The sequence below is a fragment of the Platalea leucorodia genome, assembly GCF_965183815.1.
Source record: "Platalea leucorodia genome assembly, chromosome: Z".
In the NCBI taxonomy this organism is placed as follows: Eukaryota; Metazoa; Chordata; class Aves; order Pelecaniformes; family Threskiornithidae; genus Platalea; species Platalea leucorodia.
The window spans coordinates 24,418,541-24,441,755 of record NC_138858.1 but is presented as its reverse complement, the minus strand read 5'-3'; the positions used below and the strand labels follow the sequence as shown (position 1 = coordinate 24,441,755).

Below are 23,215 nucleotides of genomic sequence, written 5' to 3'. Positions count from 1 at the left end.
ACATCTAATTAAAATTCTCATCAATATGCAAAGCATTAATTTCACATCTAATCACGTGTATTTCATAATTAAAACGTGTGCTTAAATAACCCCTCTCATTCTGAAGAATCCCAAAGTACTACAGAAGCTACAATCAGACGTCCTTCTCTGGGAGGAAAGGTGCCAGTAAGCAGCTGCAGAACACTGTAGGGAAATTTGGCAAAAGATCAAAATCCTCCTTCTATTTACAGCACCACTGAAACTTTAAGATACGTACACACACAGAGGCAGATCATCAACTTCTAAGGTCGTTAGACATCAGAATAAACTGGAGCAAGGAACTGTTAAATATCACACTGATAAGTTTTGATTTCATAGTACTAGACAATATATAGAACTCAAATCTAACATCTGAATGTCTAGCTCCATTTTTCAACTCTGTCATTACCCTGTACAACAGTCCATATATGACATACCTCTTTGCATCTCGAGTTAAAGGCAGATTCCATTTTTCTCCTGGTTTCTGAAATGCAGCACTTCTTCATGACAGGAAAATAGTGGGGATACTTTAAAGTAATTTTATATTTGTCTTCCTCAGTCTTCTCTAAACTCTTAATAAAGTCATCAGGAAGGCCTTCTATATAACACAATTTAATAAACAATGTTTACCAGAATTACCTACTCCCCTCTCGTCTTGTGAGATAGTTGCATTTATTTTGCTGCAATCTAATTTGACATCAGAAATCTCCACGGAAATATAACCCCTCTTTTTACAACTGTTTGCTAAAACTTTTTCAAATCACAACCAAGCAAAATAAAAATCAGAAACACTTGCGAGCAAAAGAGAAATATATGTAAGGCTACTGGATAAAAACTGACATGAAAAAATCTCTGGTGTTATTAAAGCACATTTTATACCATGCCCTCCAGATAATGAATCCCCAAATTCTCTGTCACATGAAATCTCTAGATCAGTTTAAATGATTGAAGTAGCTAAAATATACTGCAGGACATAAAGTTTTTCCAATAGTTGCAATGAATATAATACACAGGGGACTGCCTGATGGTGGGGAACTGAAAAACGAAGCAGAGAAGAGTAAAGTTATGAAAAAAAAAAGTAGGACAGATATGCTAACTTGATGCAAGGCAAACACTTCAGGAAGCACAAATCTATGAAGAGATCATAAACACCTGCAAAGGGTAATTCTAAACTGACTTTGGGGAAGGATTAAAAAGGAAACAGAGAAGATTGGAAAACAGTCAGAATTTTACTTGATCTAACCATCATTCACTGGGCCAAAAACAATTACTTCAGTAAAACTGGAAGGTTGAAGAAATGGAAAGAGCAAGCATACTACTCACCAAGTTCTTCCTTAGAAAATACAAGAAATGTGTTTTCCTCATTCAGGTTTTTGTTAAAGTCTATACACAGCTCACTCAATTTTTTCTTCATTGTCTTTATTTCCTGTATTGGGTATAAACTGAACTTAGTGGAAAAACAAAAATCAAACTTGGCAATTACTATCCTCCACATAAGTAGTATTTCGCTTTTTCCAGATAGGCTCTGTACTACCCAACAGTGAATACCAGCACTGAGAACGTAACACAATGCAGGTAACATCATACTTCACTCTCCCACAGTCTGCCTTTTATCTTTCTTTTGGTCCCGAGCAATATTGTTGCCAATGAACCCTGGATTGGGGCTACTGCTCCGACAAAATTTCAAATGTTCAAATTCTCAACTCAGAGGGGACCGAACACATAAACATGTTCTCTGAACAGCATTATGTGCTAACATTCAATTATTTTCTTTTATTTGAAAAGCCTAAATTACAATATTAAGTGTAAAAACATCCACTAAAATCAATGAGAATCAAGGGAGTAAAAATGCATGCAATCTATTGAAAAACACTCCTTTGGAATTGTACAGGTATGACAAAAAGAAGAAATACCCACACAAAACAAGACCATTCCAAAACCTTTTTTAACTCCTGATATTCACCCACCTGAAACACTTTCTAATATATCTCATACTATGTCTCTACCCCTTACTGTCAAGCTCACATAAACACGGTGGTTACCAGTAGAAAAATACACACCAAATACAAAACTTGGCAGAGACTATCATTAGTCACGTTTTTACTTTAGTGTAGTTCAATTATTGTCTCCTTATAAAGTATTTCAGAATTCCTTCAAAGGCATCAGTTGCCCTTAAGCAATGCAAATACACATGAAACTGTTCCCACTAACTGAAGGATGTGGATGAAGAATGATTATTTTCTCCAAAGAGTGAAGTCTATTCAAGAGTCATAAATCGAGATTGTTATACAACATCACTCAGAATTTAAAGACAATTATGTCAGCATCTCAGATGATGACAATTTTACTTCATGATTTTCAGAACTGATAAGTGCTTTTATATGCTTGAGTAAATCCTCCCTTAATGGAGCCAAAATTCTCAGCGCAGCTTGTGTTTCCTTTAAGCTACCTCAAGTTTTTTTAGTCAAAATGCTAAGATCTTGGACACATTTTACAACATTGGTTAATAAATGAAATTAAAATAGCTGTGTCTTTGTAACAATTATACATACTTCTGAAGCCTGGACTCACAAATAACATTTTTGAGAGGTCTCTTGGCTAGGAATCTATCTAATTTAGGCATTCTCTAAAATCAGAATATATAATAAAACTCTTCCAGATAGGCTTCTTTTACTCTGGAAGGCTAAGAGAGGTGATGCATACCATCTCTATCCACTGAGTAACGTGGTTGTCTAACAGATTAATTTAAAAACCTTAAGGTGACTGAAGTCTAAAGGATAGATCTGGAACTAAGAACAATTAAGATCAGAGCAGTAATTAAGCAGGTCCAAAAGCACAAAGTTCAAATATATTCTTAGTATAGCTATACAACCATAATTTCATCCTTTCAACAGTTTGTCACCTTTGCTTTATAAACTAATAGTCCATATTTACATTCTGCACTTCTTTAGGAAGATGGAGTCCATTTCTTTTTCCCACTTGAACAGATTTCTCTAGATATCGCTTTGTTTCAGGCTTTACATTTTCAAGATCGCAGGTTTGCTGAAATGACAGTATGGAATAATTGAGTTTACAACATGGTGTAAGAAACATACCGAGCATTAGAAAGGTCTGAACAGAACTGTTCTTTAGAACACCACCATAGTAAAAAAGGAACATCCTGGATTTTAGGGTGAAGGACTTTCCGAAAACAAGTTACCTTCTGCAATAGTATTCTTATATTGATGTAGCATGGTTTTAAATATAATTTTCTTTTACCAAGTATCTCAGCACATTTACATGCTGTCATAAGGGCAAGCCCTTTTAGTTTATAGTACAGTGCACTTAAGCTTTTTCTGTAAGAGATACCTTTCTTATACATACTTGAAGAAAATCAGTGCTATAAGGTAAACCTGTACCTTAAAACTTAGAGGGATTAAAAAAACCCCGAAAAGATTAGATGTGTCTCTGAAGGTTATCAGATGGCATAAAATTTGAGCATATACATCTTCCCTTTCAGAACAAATCAATCAGTGACAACAAATAAAACAGTACTTCTATGTCTGGTTATGCCATTAGGAAGATTCTTGAATGGTCACTTCCTAAAGCAACCAGCATTAAGAGACAAGATGCTGGTTGTAACAGAACATGGATCAGTCCTTTGAGGGTCTTCCTTCAAACCAACTACATCATAACTGTTTAATTCAGAAACTTGCCATTTTGTCCTAAGTTGAAAATAATGCTGTACACATTCTAATTTTATCTTCCCTCATCTAAAAGCAAACATTTGAAAAAAGGTATTAACTTACAGTCTTTGTTAAAAAAGTCATATGCTATTTAAGTTCAACTTCAAATATGAAGCTGTTGGAATTAGCTCCGACTTGTCTTAACAACTCTCTCATCAGCTTACCTACATACAATTAATTCTTGACTAGCACCTCTGAAAAGTAAGGACGTTGAAATATGCAAATTTTATGAAAGAGTTACACAACTGTGTACAGCTGTCAACTAATGACCTGCCAGTGCAAATTACCTCTCTTCCTTGAAAAGAAAAAAAAAAGAGGAAACTAGTTGTATTCCAAGAGAAAATAAATAAGAACTCTGAAACAGATATTTTCACAACCGTCATTTAAAAATAATCCACACAACAACACATGAACAATGTATGCTCCCACCAGTGCCCTGCATAAAGGATTAGAGAATTAGTGGAAATTGTTTTTTAGAACCATGAAAGAGCTTAGAACAGTTTAGCTTTGCTTTTACTCTGCAAAGAGTGACAAGTCCCAGTAGCATGATGCTACAGCAGGACTGCTAAGCATTAGTACAATTGTGCCTAAAACTCTTATGCATATACCAATAGTCTATATGCAAGAATTTCTAAGTCCAATGAAAAAAATGACAATCACTTCACTTTGTGATAAACTAACTTTTCTAAAGCAGTAGGCGGATTTAACTTAGTTTAGCGATACTGTATATGATGAATATTTTTCCTTTTTAATATTATCTGTTTACACGTAATTTTTAAAAGAATCCATAGACTCATGAAAGGATGATCTAACTACTATAGGTCACCACACAGCTAAAGTCAATAATGATTGAGCCATGTGATTGCATGGTGTGCCCTTCACCAGGGCTATGATTTTTTTGCAGCACATGGTCATTGCTTTTTTTTTTTTTTTTTTTTTTTTTTAAATAAAAGAATGTAAATGGTGGAAATCTCCTTCTGGGAGGAAAGTAAGTAAAGAAAATCATGCCTCTGTCCTCTTCAAGTCAAACCTCACATCTCCATCCTCATTTGTGATAAATGTGTAAGGCAAGCCACACCGAATATTTCCCAACATAAAGGTAAAAAGAATGCTATTACCCTACTCCCTGTGACACTCGGGCTTCCTGCTCTTCTTCTGGCAAAGAATACTCCCTGAAATTCTGCAGCTTCATGAAGGTCTTTATGCTACCAAGCATTACATTTAGAACTGCCAATGCTGTGTTATTGAGTACAAAAATATTTCTAACAATCAGAATTTTCACGTATTGTTTTTCCACTGGACAACCCACAATTCCAGGGTTCATTTTTGTGACCTAACACTAGTGTGACAGAAAAAGCACGACTTCAAAATGTTAGAGGTGAAAAATGCAGATGCTGTCACTACATTAACATTTATACTGTGGTAACTGTGCTGCAAGGCTCAAAAGTAGAAAAGCTGAGAAAAAAATTGAGTACTCTAATCTCTATAAAAAGACACTGCTTTTATTACAGTAACAGTTAAGGACAGAGGATTGTGAAAAGTCTCACTGAGTTATTTAGGCATTGTGAGGGATCTCCCAGCCCCTCCACTGGGCATATGGAACTGTCATGCTCCTGAAAATCTCCTGGGCCCAAACCCAACAAAGATTTTAGGCAAAAGAAGGGAATTCGCAAACACTAATTTTAAGCCCTTAAAGCCAGTGAATATTGGCTCCTTCTAAAGCTAACAAAGAGAAAGACTCTTTTGGGAAAAAGAAGGAAAAAACAAAGTATTCTTCATCCTTCTCTTGATGACTATACATCTCTCCATACACTTCAAAAGAAATCAATGTTAAATAGCTTCTAGTCTTAATATTAGCCTTTGTGAAGTTTATCTGCATCACAGACATGCTTAAGATAAGGATATGCATTCAAAAAGACCTGTCAGGTCTTTAAGGATAAGCAAGCCTATAAAGCCTCACAGGCACAGGAACGAAGGGTGCTCGGTGGTCATCTCTGAACTTCGGTGTGGTCAGAATGGTCTGTCATCCTGTGTTTCTTTGATGAACAATTTCCACAACAAAAGTGCTAATTTTGAATATACTACACACATGAAATTTTGGAAATTTCCAGAAGTTTTAGAATGGTCATGGTTGATGATTTTATAAACTGTTTCATACTTGTTTTGGACAACCATGCTACCTTATTCCATGAAGAAATCTTCAGGCAGAATAAGAAACAAAACCTACTTAGAATATCATGAACAAAAACTGCAGCAGCTGTTTACATCAGGCTGAGTTTCCTGAGGGCGTGTGGGTGGAGACGATTGGCAACATTCTTAAGCATGCCTCTGCTAGCCAACATGTGCAGATGTTAGGAGTAATAAAATTTAAAATTATGGTTTCACTACCAAATTCACCTTTATTCCAAGTTTCTTACCCCAAAATAAAAGTTTTCTAAAGAATAAGAGCTGGGGTATATTCAACAACATGAATTTATGCAGGAATTCTTTCCCCTAATGTGTGGGGAAAAGAAAGAGACTAGATTATTTTCTTTTTTTTTTTAATTAAATATAAAAACCTCACCCATCTTCCACCATCAACAGTTCTTAAATAAAGCAGAATTTAGAAAGAATACTAAACAGTTGTTAACTTAGAAAAGTTTAGTCCTCGTTAAAGGGACCGAAAACATTCAGGATGTCACTGACATCAAGATTTACTCATCCTTTAGTGGACTGACTGTACTATAAATAACATGGTAGTGTGAGGGCCCTCATTCTCCTCACCACATTTTAATCTGGCCCCTGTGCAGGATCATGAAACTGAATTCATATATGTGACCTATTAAATCCTCAGTAAGGCCATGAAAAACCTAATTTAATCAAAATATTTTACTGGCTCATTTAAACGGATAAAATTATTTCAGCAAAACACTTCTGTTTGTGGAAGTTCTTTTTTTTTGCGTGGTCCTGGAACCTGACTTTTCAACTAAGAGTTTCTAACAGGAGAAGGCATTAGAAATTTAGCAAAAATTAATAAGAACTTTGTGATTTGGAAATAGCAAGACTCGATCAGTTTGACACTATTGGCAATTTCACATCTGTTCTACAGCAAAAACTGCTACTACTTTCACAGTTATTACGAAGTTGATATATGCTCAGAGGTTGCATCTCTGGAAAACTAGTACTAAAACATGCTTGCATGCTGCAGTTAAGCCAAGAAAAATCTCTACAAAAATTAAATGGAGATTTAAGCAACAATTGTAACTGTTATAAAAGCCAAGTATTGCTGCAAAGGAAAATGAAGTAGGAAAGCACCAAATGAAAAAGATTAAAAAAAAAAAGAAAATATTATAAGGAAGTAATACCAGCGAATACCAGCAATCAGTTTTCACTAGCTACTGTCAGAAATTCCTGCAAATTAAAAATACATAGATACACAGATATGGCAGATGAGTCCTAAATGTATCTGCGTATACTGTACTGGAGGGTGGAGAAGATCACAGAAAATAATAAATATATATCAAACCATTTAATTAACAGCAACAGAGCAGGGGAAAAAAAAACAACATAAGGCACAGGGGAAAAAAAAAAATCAACATAAGGCACTATCCGCCAACACACAACAGAAGGTCCTCAAAATGGGGCTATTAAATACCTCCGCAAACACATAAACAACAATATCCAGCTAGAGGAGAACACTTGAAAGTGTGCCTAAAAACCACAGCAATAGATGACAATACTATTGGAAGTATATATATTGGAAGTATATATACTGGAAGAATAAGTTGCTGCAAATATTATTCGAGTTCCCAGTCAACGCTGCAAAAAGCACAAACAACGGCTCCAAGAAATAGGGGTCAAATATATTTTCAGCATCACAAGAAGGTTAAAAATTGGTGGGGTTGAAAGGGAAGATTCACATCTGAAGCATGGACAAATGTACGTATTTTAGTTTTCACATTAGATAGCTTCCTTGCATTATCTTTAAATTACACTTTTGGAAAATTATTACTAAATGTCACTAGATGAATTTGAACAAAAACAAATGTTCTTCCTGTTAGAGCTACCAAATAAACAGTACAAACGAAGAATACAAGATACTTGTAGGTGCTCAATTAGAGGGGAAGCCAAGCAGAAACACAAAATGGATAGAAACTAGTTCAACAGTAAATGTATCTTTTGACATAGTTTTATTCTGAGGCTTAAGCAATATATGAGGAAGAGTATACAATGTAGCTGTCTATAATTAGCAGATCAAAAGAGGTAATTTTGGAGGTCACTCCCAGTTATATGTTCTCATTAACTTGCATAACTTAAAACTCAACTTTAAAATTTAAAATTCTCAGCAACTTCAATTTTGGACACAAATTCAAAAGCAGTATAAGCCAACCTACATACATTGCTATATTGCCTCTTTTCTTCCTCCCCCTTGGTGATGCTCTGGGCAAACAAGTTCAGGAAGCTCAGTCAGCAGGAACCAATAAGTTTTATTTTTCCTGATGGGTTTCCTTCTGCTAGTTTAGCTTCCTTGTACCAGCTCATTGGAAGATTAGACAAAAGTCAAAGCTACTGCAATGGAGAGAGGATATACACACCTGGACATGAGAGGCATTGAGTGAGAGCACCAGGTTACACTGGCTTAAGTTTTTGTGGAACCACAGCCTTTTTGTACAGCTGTGTCCCACTGGAAAGATTCGACTGGTACGGACACAGGGGAAACACGCACAGTGACAGGGATCTTGAAAAGTGTTGTGGATACTAACTTCTTTAGTGAAAAGTTTTTCACTGCTGTAATTTTATCTACATTTCCACAAATTATGCAGATATCATTGTGATGTGATTTACCTGCAAATAAACAATCTTCTGAAACACATCTTCTCTCATGCTCATCTCCACATCAAAATTAGAAAGCTTTTTGTCAGCTTCTGTACTTGCTAAGCGTACCTCTTTGTCAGGTGAGACATGCTGGGGAAAATCCAACATGCTTCTTTCCACTGTTTAAATAAAAGGCAATGAACACTTACACAGGAGGCTAGAAACACTTTAAGGAAATTCCCCCCTTCTGATACTTATAGAAGACATAAGAAACAAGTACCCAAAGCCGACGCTTCAGATCAGGCTTGAAGCAAATAAAGTCATTACAGGTAATGTAAAAATGAACAGGTGAAAGGACAAAACCGCGCACCATTATAACAAATAAACATTTTACAGAAACTATCTATTACCCAAGCCCAGTTATCTCATCTTCTTACTTCTACAAAATCAACTGGAAGGTATATAAATATGGTACATGATTTTTGAAAGATGAACCATTTGTAAATGAAGACTGACATTGTTTCCGACACAGCTGGCACAGATGCTTCCATGTTAGCATTTAAAATGAAAAGCACTGAACCTTTCAAGCAGTCCCATCTGTCCTGGAGTTATTTTTACATTGTTATGAGAACACTGTCAAATCCCCATCTTCTCTTCTGTGTTTAAGGAGAAACAATAATGCAAATACAGAAGGTGCTGTCTATGTGCTCTGAACTTCTAGGGATCAGAAGCTGAGAAATACTAGTTTTTTGGAATACACTTTCGAGATTAATTAAATCCTTGCTCATTAAAGAAATATTACATCTTATAATGACATTGAATAGAAATGCTAAAATAGAAATGAATTGTTATGACCAGCTGAATTAATTTAATTCAAAACCAATTATAATTTCACACCCCTCCACCCCCCCAAAAGCACACTGTAGCGTAACAACATTCTAGGATGATTTAAAGCTTTGTAATTTTATGTAATCTGAAGTTGTTTCATCAAACCCCGAGATACTCTCAGCCCCTCAGAAACCTTTGGAATGCAAACATGGGCATACGGTTTTTTCTTGAAGTCCATAGGAAACTTCCCCCTTCCCCCGTCCCCCGTCCCCATGCCAAGATGTTTCAAAATGATGAAGTGAGTTTTGGCAGCTTCCAAGTGAAATGTAAGGCCTGTTGTCATCTGTGTCTTTTCAGATAACAAGTTCCAGTTACTGGGGTAGGTCTTTCAGGTACATGTGAAAGGGACACACAGGCCTTAAAAATCCAAGGTTGTAATCTAAGTCTTGCTGCAGTAATACATCCTTATCATATGCCACGGAATGTTTCACAGGTAAGTCATGCTCATTTCACATAGAGCTTTGAAGATGAGCATTAAAAGCTTAAATGTGACCCACTACTGCAATAGCATGTAGAGAAAAAAAGTACATCTTGGAAGATGCAAGTCTTGGTGGCTACGCTGAGAAGCTGGTGGCCACTGTCTTCTGAATCAAATATATATTTTCCTTCTAATTTAACTTAAAGCAGAGAGTTTTATGCCTTGGTGGAAAGGCTTACAATAATTATACCAAATACATTGGTACAATTAAAACTGAATCTGACAGGAAGCTGTTTGGATGAAGATTAATCAGTCTTTCTACTGGTATCAATTCCAGTCAAGTCACTGGATGTGCCTAAACTGTAATTCTAAGTAATGTGAAAGCCAGATTAATATTACAGTACAATCATTTGAGCTGCAGGCTGCTTTTTTTTGCTAGGCGAAGATTTTGCTCCAAGCCAAGGTGGCTGTTTTCAGCACTTCTGTCGCTACTGCAGGTTTTTTAGAGGATTTAAGAGAACTTGATGTTTTATTACACTGACTACTTTTTGAGAGTCATGCAGCTGATGATAGGTTTTTCAAAACAAAGCCACCCAAACCACATTTTTATTTTTCCCATCTCCTCTTACTGACAATTATTAACAAATTAACTGGATGACCTGTGTTTGGCCATTAAACTCCATCCACGTATTGGCATGTCTTGATAATTCATTCAGAACAATCTTGATGTGACTACATGACCAACACCTCTCCCTGGACTCTTCGAGGCCTTGAAGGCCATAACATAAAAGTGAGCAAGTAAAGCAGTTTTCTTTCAAAAAAAGCATTCAAAAATTCCCCCATTCTCAATCATCACATTTTCTCCACTAGGTGCTTATCAGCCTTTCTATTGTTCCATTTGACTTTGTCTCAGATTCTGCAGTGTCTGAAAAAAGCACTGCTTATCAGGTTTGAATGCACTATGCGTGCCACAGACGCTGTAGTCTACACTGTTGGACATTGTCCCCTAGCGGTTGTACACAGTTGGAAAAGAAAAAGTAACTGTGTAGACCTTCACACACAAAAAGAAAACTGGTGACCAATGCAGTTCTCTGGATGCAGCAGAGAGATCAATAGCACAGTTTTGCTAATCCTTAATTTTGTCTCTAGAATAAAGCAGCAGAACTTTGTAACTGATCACGTTACATGTTACTGAGAGGTCCTGAAAGATTATTACGACCAGAGGACCCTTGAGAGGCCTCTACACATTCTACACAAGAACAGCATGGATCAATTGTAAGCAACAACTATCTTTTCTTTATGTGCAGATGGAGAGCCTTATGGAAAGAATGACAGAAAACATACACTAACCTGCGTATTCCACTTCTATATCTGCCAAGGCCCGTATAGTATTTTCATGTGTTACTTCTCCAATATCAACCATCCCGACACTGTCATATACATGCTTTGTCTTCCTGATTAGTTCTTCTGTTCTTGTTCTAATTTGCTCTGGTGACAGGTCCCATCTCAAAAGGTTTCGGCCTGATGCTATGTATGAAGAAGCCTTGAGCTGGCTAGTAATTTCTGCTCCTAATGTCATTCTCAACACAAGCCGTGGCCCAATGGACCTGAAAGTATAAAAATTATCTTTGCATAGCAAGATTCTAGTTCAAAGGGTAATTTATAGTAAACATTAAAAAAAAGGCAACAGACCTTTAATAATTATAGAATATTTTTACAAGCAAGAACAAAGTCCTTTTTAGAGCCATAGCTTGTCCAGCAGGATCATACACAGCCGTTACCCTTGTCAATTAAGTCTAATTTTAAATAAATCAGAGGTCTGTCTTCTACCTTTTCCATTTAGAGGATGACTAAGTGCAGACCGGGATAAAAACTTTGGTATTGACAAAACCAGACAGATTATTATTTAATCTTCTAAGAAAAAGAGAATTACAGTTACTGAAACTCTACAGAAACAAACAGTATTTGCATTTTTGAAATAAGAAATAAAACTCACATAGTGATTTGTAGATTATGAAGACCAAGAGCTGCAAAGATGCACAAAATAAGACACACAAAAAAGTCTGTTGGTTGTGTTCATTATAACAAAAAATTTTATATTTATACAGTATGTCTGCCACACAATCAGCCATGGGAGGAAAACTTTGAGTTGTTAGTCACTTGAAAATTTATTCCTTTACTTGTTGCGGATTTTAAATAGACAGTTTCACTCTATATGCCAGAACAGGTACTTAAGTTTACTGTAATTTATGTACTATTAATCCTGATTATATAAATCAACTATGTTTCAGCTTTAGCTAGCAGAAAAGTTTACATACGTAACTGATCTTAGCGTGCTGTGCAATCAATGGCTGCCTTTTCACTTATCTTTTTGACAATATTAAAAAAAAAAAAAGTGACTTGGAGCAATGAATCCAAACATAAGATAAGAAGATACTGGCTTCAGAAATACAGGCTTCTGCACTCCCACCCCAATAAACCAACACTCAATGTGGTTGTGTAAAGGAGAAGGATACAAACTCAGGCAACTGACTGAAGTAGGGCTAATAGAAACCCACACAGTCAACAAGATGTCCACCTGGCGACTACTTTAATAGCTCAGTTATATATGAAGAAGTTGCTGAGGCAATCAATAATTTGCTAGTAATTAAAAGACAGCTTGCATTCAAGCAGTAAAACTTGCTGTAGTGTTTAGTATCATAGGAGGATCTCTGGCTGGCAGAGACTTAACTATCTGCTCCCTATGTCAGTCTCATAATTTAAAAAACAAAAATCATATGTTGTTATGGTAATAATGACAACTTAAAATTTTCAACCATAACTAAAGAAATACAAGAACACACACAGAGAGCTTGCTACTAAAAGCGATGTTTATCTAACACTATTTTACATTAAATACCTTTTTCTCTTAATGCTAGCCACTGTGCCTATATTAATTTTATTGCAAAACCAGTCTGGTATGTGCATAAGTGCTCAGATGGGTTTTGGCATACAATGCAGGGAGCATGCACAAAAGGACAGGCAATTTTAGCCTGAAGGAAAAACAAAGCAGAGGAGTGAAACGCCAAAAATCTGAAAAGAGCTGCATGCAGGGCTTCTGTTTGAAGGCAAGACTTTTTGTTAAAAGTCTCACTCATCTATAAGAGGAATTCTCTAGAAATAGCCTAGCCAAAATTATTTTTATGCAAGACAAAAATGAAAGACATTTCTATCTACGCTTTATGTTGAGAATTTTTTCTTCCTTGTTATCACAGTTTCTTCAAATCCTCCCACACCAGTGTAGGCAAGATGTTTACTTTACCCTTCTACTGGCATTCAGAAACATCAATGTCAATAAATTGATTATTTAACTCTGAAGATGAAGCCTGAATAAAGAATATTCCTTCCACCTCTGTTCTATCTATGTGATACCAACTCAGTTCTGACATTAATGCCTTGGTAGCTTCTCCACTGGACTACTGAAACTTTGAATCACAGTTAAGAAGTTTATGATAAATGAAGCTGCTTTCATGGCACCAAAAGGTTAAGTATTAGCATTCTCAGAATGCATTAGTTTCCCATCCCCCAAAACCACTGAATTCTACCCTGAATCTACATATCCATTAAAGAACAGTACTTCATTAAGTCATGAACAGCTTCCCACTGAACTGCCCTATGTCTACTTTTTCATGCATTGCTAGTGCAGCTCTGGTAAAACCTCATGGGAGCTGAATGGGAACCTCCTCAAAAGTAGGTTCAAGGCTCTGAACTTTACTCCCCACCTCGCCCCCGCTGAGAACATCAGAAAGAATAGGAAATGTGCCAAATTAAGGTAAAAATAAAAGTAAAATAGAATCAAAGGGCAACAACAGCTTGAACAACATAAAAGCTGACAACTATGCTAAAGTGCAGGATATGAAGCAGATATTCCTTTTTAAAGGGAACCTACAGCTTTCTGTCATCCATTACCTTCACCTAGGCACGTAGAAAATACAGCCCTGTCACTGACCAACTACATATTATCAGAAATAAAAACTAAAAGAGTCACAGCAACAGCAGATTATATTCATTTCAGCCTGTCCAACAAGTTTAATGATTCTAGTTGGACTGATTTAATGAGCTTGAATGCAGGGTCCCTGATTACTGCAGAGTCCTACTTTTTAATACAAAAAAATATGCCACCTGATTTTCTTAGTATATTGGCTAGTTGGATTGAGGAATACACATACAAATTTGACAGCTGCATAAAGGATTGCTATAAATGCCAGCAAGTGGTTGTCTATCTGTTAGAGACAGGAAAACACAGAACTCTCTAGTTTTGAAATGCTGATACCTTGTCTCCACCTGCTGATACAAGGAAGCAGTCATTTATGTAGATTAACAAAGGCAGTACAAACTCAGAATGACCTGTAAGTCTTTCTAATCGACCAAATTAAGGTGGGCCTTCAAAAACTGTACCATACCATTTCACGTGAAACCAATCACTACATGTAACTCTTCAAATAACCATTTACAGACATGTGTTGTTACCTTGCTACCAGTCAATCAGATTGTACTTAGGGCCAATGTAACTACATCAGATTAATAAAAAACAACATGCAAATAAAAATATATGCAGAGGTGAAATCTTGGCCATTTCTTTTGTGGCTAAGTATTTCATATTCTTTGTCTACATAAAACTATAAATAAATAAATTCCCCAAATTCCATGTATCATACTGCAATAAAATTGATAATTTACTAACTTTATCTTACTTGTTCAAGAAAGAAACAAAGAAACAATGCCAAAATGAAAGATTAAGTAGACTATAAAGAAACAAGAAAGAAGAGTGTAGCTAAAATAGTATGAGTGTTTCAAAAATGCTCTGTAACTACACTTGTCGTGCTATTAGAGAGAAAACACTATAGTAAATTGTATCACTGAGGGAAACTTTACTTCCCAGATATAAACTGGAAAATAAATTCTATTAATAATGGTAGGAACCAGATGCAACAGCAAACAGCTTTCTTCAAATAGCAACTGAACCAACACGATGCAATTATCATTTTAGGCTTGCTTTTGGTAAACGGCAGTAAGAGCCAATCATTGCTTGGACTGAGCAACCAGAAGTTGATTGTTTAAATTAGACAGAAGGATGAACAAATGTAGGTCTGTAAATAATGTTAAGTGTATACTGCAATTATCCCATGTGGCCATGGGTAGGCTGGTGCTAATGCCTGAACTGACTAGTTCAAACTTTTTCAGATACTACACTCAATTTTCTGCAGTGCAGTGTAGAACGGTAGATGTATCTAAACAAGTCTAGGTTAAGGATAATGTTCATGTCCAGTAGCAGTATTGCCTTTAGATATCCTTCTACAGCATATAGGTGAAAAATGAAGTGGACCAAAAAAATGCAGGGGGCACAGCTTTTTTTCAGCTTATCAGTTCCATCATCTATTTGATGTGTGACTTCAAAACAGTTGTGTTGGCCTAAACGAAGGATCAAAAGCGTCACTAGCCACCTAAGCCTGCACTACTGCTACAAACACATATGAAATGCTGCTGGACTTAGTTCAGCAAAAAAAGTCTCAAGATGATTGCTGTCATTAAGCATACCATTTAAACGCCCAAAAGCAAAAAGAGCCATTGATGCTAAGAGGCAATATTGACATAAGAACAAATTACAATAAATTGGTCAGGAACACAGGTAAGCTAGAATTTTAAGAGATGTTTGTAACCATCAGGGCAGTGAGATTCTTAAACAGCTGCCTAATAAGCACCAGGAAGTGAAAACACCTCTATCTATAACATGGAGCTTGACCAGCTTATAAAATGGATTATATTACACAGAACTAAGACTTGATCACCTCAGTTGTCCCTTCCAGTCCCTATGTTCCTGTGAGGTCCTTCAAAATTAAAGCACCTTTATTTACATTGCATTTTTACTATGAATATCTAACTGGCCTCTATTGGTAACTTGCACTGGCCTTTTTCTTGGGTGAGTCCTATGGCATCTGTCAGTGGAATGACATATGGGACAGACTGAAATATATCATGCATTTGTGCACTGCTTCATCCATCTATGAGAAGTTCAGGAGGAAAGGCACAGAAGGTTCGGTTTGGACTTTCAGCTACAACAAAGAGTATTATAGAAGCAGCACAAATTATGGTATTAATCTGCCAATCCCAAAAGCGGTAAGAATGATAATTTCTACCAAAAGCAGTGCAAGCTGAATAACAACTTAAAAGCTTAGTAGCTACTTCTAAAAGAGGATTTTTAAGAAGAAAACAAAGCTTCTAACTTACAGACAGCAATCATTGCTATTTTTGCTAGAATGCCGGGTAATTTATTTTACCAACAAATCTACAATTTGATTACTTGCTGCTTCTGGAAAATACAAATTTGATTTCATTTTAGAAGGGAGAAGGACCTTTATAATACTCTATTACAGCAATACAGTGGCCAGCATAACTGCTGCAAAGACAAACAAAGCAATTGAATTTACAGACTGATTTTTAACTTGTGCAGTAAGTATTTTGAACATATTAAACATTTATGTAAGTCTGGTTTTGTTTAGAAACATTTTCCGTGACTGGAACATGCCAAGCAACCCTTTGTTGGCATGTTCCGTTAGCGCTATTAAAATAAAACAAGAAAGCCACAATCTATGAAGCAGAAGCAGCAAAGGGTAGTACCAGCTTTAGAAAATACAAACACAAAAACCCACAAGCTTGTCTACAATATGCTCCTACTACTGATAATCACCTTATAATACAGTCAAGATTTAAGCCTGCTCTCTCATTTAACTCTGATTACATATGGATAGCTATGACTCCATCCAAGACTCTTTAATGGTACTTCCAGTTTTCAAATTAGTCTTCACCTAAACAGTATTAGTTACAATGACAAGTATAATTTTACAGAATAAAGTGTATTAACAAATGTATTTCTGGGAAACATATATAGAGACCAGTTTATTGTACTTGCTAATAGATCTGACAGTTCCATGTAGCAAAAACAAAAAACAGAGTATATCAGCTTCACGTGGGATGGAAAACTATATTCTCTGCTGACAAAAGATCTGGGATAACAGCTTCAGGGGTAAAGCGGGAGCCAAGATTTTAAAAAGAAGAGAGAGAAAGACAGAGAGAAAGGGGTCTCAAACTTAGATAATTTAGTCATCTTCTAGTTTTTAAATACTCTATTGGCAAATAAATACAATTATGTTTTTCTTGCTGCACCTTATGTATACTTCAGGGGACATTCCTACAGATACAAGTAAGAGCAGATTTGCAAATCAGAATGAACAACTTTTTCAATCAGTAGTTTACTGTAAGAAGCTCTGTAAAAACAGCTAATTTAAAATTAAGAACAACAGTAAGACCATTTTGGTCTTTCTCTCTTTTGAAGCAGCAGATCTTAGTTAAACAACACTTCCTAGTCCCACAGGCTGCAGGAGAACTATCACTGCATGCTGGAAGGCAGCACTGTGTACATACAGTACACAGTATGTGAAGAGCATGCTCAGCCGGTACCCGCAAGCAACATTCAGGGGGTCTCAGCGTTTTGACTCCACCTAGCGGCCTCGTTAAAAAAAAAACAAAACCAAAAAACCAAAAGAAACTAGACACGTACCATTACGGCAATATAAAAAGCTGACAGTTTGCCTCAGGACAAATTATTTAATCCTTGAATAATATGACATATGTTGGCATTTCCCTGAAAGTGAGACTCAAGTGCTACTAAACATATATAAACGATAGCAGACAGGCATGGTTTAAGCAAAGCTTTGTGACAGCCAAGCATCATATGGAATGGAATACTTTTTTTTTCTTTATATAAAGAAGTTAAAAAGCATTTCAGAAACAAACCACAATGAGTATGCAGCAGCATCAATATAATGTAAGATGCATTGCAGTTGGTCTGTGTTCTCAGGACAGATTTTAAAACAGAGATTTAATAGGCTAAAATCTTTGTATTATTTAAAGATCCTTAATTCTTGCTTGAATTTTAAATATATTTCCATATTGTTTCACTTTTGACTCACAGTTTTAAAAAAGAAGTAATTGTATATTTTATAGTAAAGCAAGGACAAAATCAAGCAAAGTAAGCAGAGGACTGAGTAACCCAATGCAAAAACAAGAACCGGGGAGCAGGGAAAGTCCAAGACAGAACAAACAAAGTACAGTTAAATAGCGCAAAGCTCATCACAGGGCAACATTATTTCAATTGAGTCAAAGGAATTAGACTACAGCCCCACAATATATGTCATCACTTTTTCCTGATGGACAAACACATTTGAAGTCCTTGTTACCCTTCTCAGTCCTTTCATCTCTTTGGCTCCTGATGGTGTATGGAACAGTGAATACATGCCTTGAATTCCCAGGCCATTTTCCTTATAAAAGTACTTGGCTCTGTGTCATGACTGTGTTTAGCACAGACAGATCTCACTATAGCAAGAGGAGAGCATGTTTAGTACTTCCTGATTTAAAGCTCCATAACTGCCATTAGAAACTGTCTTTTTTCTTAAGCTGTGTTTGAAGGAACAGAAGAAAATCCAGTGCCTTTTAACACTAAACCATTCATTTTGTCAATACACCTTTCAGAAAAAAAAGATTCTCTGCAACTTAACTCACTGTACACTCTACATTGATTATACTCCTATAACAGATATACTTCTAGCTCTTCAGATCAATGTGAGTGAGTCAAAAAAGCTGCAAGTTATACACCCATTTTAAAATCTTTATTGACACATACATTACCCTCAGTGCTGCTTTTATGACCTTACTACCTGGCAACAGATGTTTACTGGTTTCTCTGATAGAATGAACATCAACAGCAAAGTAACTGAAAAAAGCACTCTGTGGCAACTAACAGAAAATCCAGACCTTAAGTAGGAACTCACACATGTGCATAACATGTTAATTTACGTACATCCTCTCCCGCCAGCCCCCTCCAACCGTCTTTAAACAAAAGGAATTTGGAAACTGGTCTGATTGACTTTCATAAGAGGAGGTGATTTCCACACAGCAATCTGAAGTGGAACGCACAGAAGTGTCAGGCTACTGTTTCTGCAGAGTGTCTGATCTCTAAAATTATGGTATCCATGGTTCTAGGGGAAAAAAAAACAAATAACCAAGCAAACCCAAACCAAAACCCAAAATTACTAGGACTGCTAAACTAGGCTTCAAACCCATTCGGTAAACTCAATCCATTCTGTGTCACGCCAAACCTCCATCACAGCATGACTTGCTTGGAGGATTTTAGGAAGGTAGTCGAGAGACTTTTCAACATTCACATGCAGACAGTAAGTGTACTACACTGAACTTGATGCAGGAGGTGCTGATTAGGGTTATCTTACTGTTTGGTTCTACCAGCAAGTGAACCATGGAAGACAGTGGAAAAAATATTGCTTTTAAGGCCCTACAGCTCTCTCAGGTGCTGCTGCATAAGCATCTATCATATGTCTATCATGCCAGCAATATAAACAGCAGGTAGAGTGCATGCTATTTAGTGCAAACACCACACACTATTACTTCCAGGATAGTTCAGTACTTGAATCCAGTCAGCTAATGCATGAAAAACAGCTTGTTGACTCCAACTAAAAAAGAAGTGGTGCTGCAGGACAGAGAAAACTATTGAGAAGGGTTTGTAAAGACAAAAGGTTTCTTTTATTTACACCCACAGTTAATCAGTTCAGCCTGTACCATGGAAATACCCTTTGATTTCCCATTGGTCTTAAGTCTCACACAGTCAAAGCAATGAAAAATGTTCTTTGCCATCACTAGAGTTGGAAAACTCTATGCCTTCAAGGCAGATGATGACCTAATCTCACTTACTTGCACCATTTTAAGTCACTGTTCTTCCTGGGAAGACAGTGCATTACAGCATGCCATGATTGTCTCAATGCTTGCAAAATCCCAAACAGCACTCTCTGCTCCTGTGTGCCTGCTCAACATCACAAACTAAGCAAGCAAGCAAAGTCTCCTTTCTGCTCTGGCTTTTGAGTGAATAGTGACTTAACAACACTGAGTGCTTCCCAGGCTATGTAAAAGATGGTTCCAGCATGATAAGTATGGCCAAGAACTTCACTCATTTCACACTCTACAGTAGAAATAAAAAGTGTCTCCGTTAAAGACAGAGCTCTCTTAGAGACGGTATGATGAACACACACACTCCCAATCGTATTTTGCTCAGAGACAAGTGTAATTCCTCCCATCCTCACCTTGCCTTCCCTAATCTAAATACATATAACATATACTGGAAAAGTCTCCTCTACAGAGGGACATCTTGACTCACAAATCTATTGGAATTCTGTGAAGAAGTCACAACAGAGATCAGTTAATATAATCTATTTGACTTCCAAAGGCTGTTGACCAAAAGGTCCTAAAGAAACCATGCTGCTGTGTGATAAGAAGGGAGATCCTCTTATGGATAAATGGTTAAAAGCTAGGAAATAAACAGAAATGGCTGCTCATTTTTCTGAATGGATCTAGGTGACCAGTGGAGCCCTGCTGGGTTCCATGCTGGGTTTTGCATTCTTTCACATATTTATACCTCATCTACAAAAAGGTGGGATTAATGAAGTGACAAAATTTACTGATGATAATGTACTGATAACGCAGTGTGCTAAAGGCAACCACAAAAAGATGTGAAAGAATGTCACAATACTGAGTAAAGTTTAAAACCACTAACATGGTGAATTTGTCTTAATAAACGTGAAGTGACACACAATTCTGACTTTACATACACAGTGACGAGCTATGAGCTGATCTAATAATTCTAGAGACACAACGGTTTAACGAAAACATCAGCCAAGAAGCAGCTGAAAAGAAGGAAATAATAGGATTTAGTAGAGGGGGAGCAGAGAACAAAACACAAAGTTTCATTATATCACTCTGTAGTAACATGAAGCACACACATACTATGTGCAGTTCTGATCCTCCCAACAGTTATAAACTATCTCGTCTTCTGTTCTCCCACCTGCCAAAACCTTCTCCTGTTCTACCAATTCATCATGAGTTAGTAACAACCAGCTGCAGTGAGCAAAGGACTCCATTCAAAGAACTAGACTGGGATTCTTTCGACTGGAAAAAGGAAAAAAAAAGGACAACAGGGAAGTACTTCAGAGATTTATACAATCATGAAGAGGATGGAGAGAGTGAACAGGGATCAATTTTTCCCCCATTGCCTCCGACATAACTCAGGAAGATATCAAACACAGTTTTAGGAGGCAGTTTCAAAGTAAAAAGGTACTACTGGATAAATTTTTGTATAGGATCATATGAGACAACATTTTTTGTGTTGGGAAGTCCTCAATTCCTAGACTGTTCTGAAAAGATAGTATGGAATGTTCATCCTGTCTTACATGTTTTCAGAGGTACCTGACCCTGGCTCCCGTAGAAGAAAGGACAGACTTTTGAACTAACCCAAGGCATTTAAAAGAAATCTTTCCAAGGGAGGCATTTCTTCCTTTATAGAGAGAATGATAGAACAGGTATGACCTCAAAAGAGATTAATTGCATTGCTTCATGTGGTCCAACTGGTGCTCCTTGGGTCAAATTCAGTCCAGAAAATGCTTCTGAGCCCAACATCATTGTCTCAGCCAGTCCACGGAACAATTTTGTTCTGCAAACTCTTTCTAATAGACAAATTGTGCCTCTGGAGCCTGCTGTGGTTAGGACAGTGGCAGCTGTTGCTTTTGACCACAGGAAAAAATTGCTGCTGCAGTACACAGAGGAGGTTGTACAGTCCATGGACCACAAGAAAAGGGAAAAATGTTCCAAGTGTTCTGTCTGGCCCTTGCATTGCTGAGGCATTGGATCTGATAATGTAATGAAAGCATATGCACACACTGTGGTGATAAGTATGAAGTAAGAAAGTGACTAAGAAAGTTCTTCCTGTTTCTTTGCCTTCCAGTGTCATTCCTCCTCCTGCCTCTTTCCCCCAGCCCCAGTTTCTTGCTGGTTTACTTCCTCATCAAAAGAAAAGCCAGTGTTCAGAGTTTCTTTCCAGTGATGGAAATCTAAAATTAGATCTTAAATACAAATTCTAGTTTTTTCCGGAGTCCATGTACATGTGTTTTCCTATCAAAAACAAGATTTTGAAGATTTTCAAAGAAAGACTCCAGAATTCAAGAATCTTAGAGAATTATTTTAGGACACTGAAATGATTTAAATCAGTGTGTCTGCTTTTATTCAGATTTTTTTTCCATTTGTAAGAATATCCTCAAAAAGTAAACAGACCACTGTGCTTACTTAATTAATATATATCTTAGCCTGTCTTTTTCCATGTGTTTTATTGAACTATATATTAATATTTGAATCTTTTGGATTCTAATAGGAAAAGTATTTAATTGGAAATAGGCTCCCTCCCAAAAGCTGCCTATTTTAACCTGAAGAATCAAACCCTTAATGTAGTTTTATTCAACATAAGGCATGGTACTTGAAACTTGCTAAGACTGTTGTTTTTATCTCATGTTAAGATGCCCTTGGGAAAAATAGAAGCTGAGAGTCTTTGCTGTGCAACATTTCTGTGACCAATTGATTGACTTCACTTTTGAGTTAGAGGTCACTATTAGGCATTCAAGATCACTCTCTTTTGTGAAACAATTATTTGGGCACACTGAAATGATGACTGGGGGGAAAAAAAAATCACAATTAACAAAATGCAGTGATCATTCCCCTCTGTACTTACAACAAGTGATGAAAAAAAAAATTTAAATCAATACCCAATACTTTATTATTACTTAAGAAGGAGGTATCTTTAGTTTCCAACTGCAAATTGCAAACAAAGATAGACTTTTAAATTTTTTTTCTAAAGAAAAAAACTTCCATCCTTCTTTTTCTTTCTTTCCTTTCCTTCTTTTTGTTGGAAAAATCTGTAGAACAAACAAGGACAGTCAACACAAAATACAGAGAACAGTGAAAATGACTATACAAAAAGAATGTAAATGTATATTTGGAAAAGAAAATAGTTGTGCACTTTACTCAACAGTAAATTGGTCAATTAATTTAAAACAGCGGGAGCTTTATGAAAGGAACAGATTCTGGACCTTATTTTCTAACTGCTAGTACCCCTCCATCCTAATTCCACCTGAACAATAGGACAAAAATGGTATGTTTTATGCAGTAAGCACACAACTGTCATTTCTCAAAAGTCCACCAGAGGTAACCATCTTCTTCATTTTACACTCAAATTCAGCTCCATTCTCATTACCACAACGTATTTACATTGTGGCCCTCCTACTATTTCCACATTCCCTATTAAATCTGGTCCTTTGCTTATATTCTTCTGCCCTCTCAATTTCTCCAATGATGCTCACTTGTCTGGTCCATCTCGAACTGCCTACAAGCCACTGGTTGTCTGGGTCCATTCAGAGCTAGTATTCATTACAGAGAAAAGAGTTAA

General features: G+C 36.6%; 1 protein-coding gene across 1 annotated transcript in view; it reads right to left on the bottom strand.

Moving 5' to 3' along the window:
• Nucleotides 1-23,215, bottom strand: part of NLN (neurolysin) — a 39,311-nt gene that overhangs the window by 15,302 nt on the left and 794 nt on the right. The window contains exons 2-6 of the mRNA XM_082336025.1: nt 11,194-11,450; nt 8,568-8,716; nt 2,953-3,060; nt 1,342-1,444; nt 456-616 (exon numbers count right to left, since the gene is read on the bottom strand). Coding sequence (XP_082192151.1) covers nt 456-616; nt 1,342-1,444; nt 2,953-3,060; nt 8,568-8,716; nt 11,194-11,450 — 778 coding nt within the window. The remainder of the gene's footprint in view (nt 1-455; nt 617-1,341; nt 1,445-2,952; nt 3,061-8,567; nt 8,717-11,193; nt 11,451-23,215) is intronic.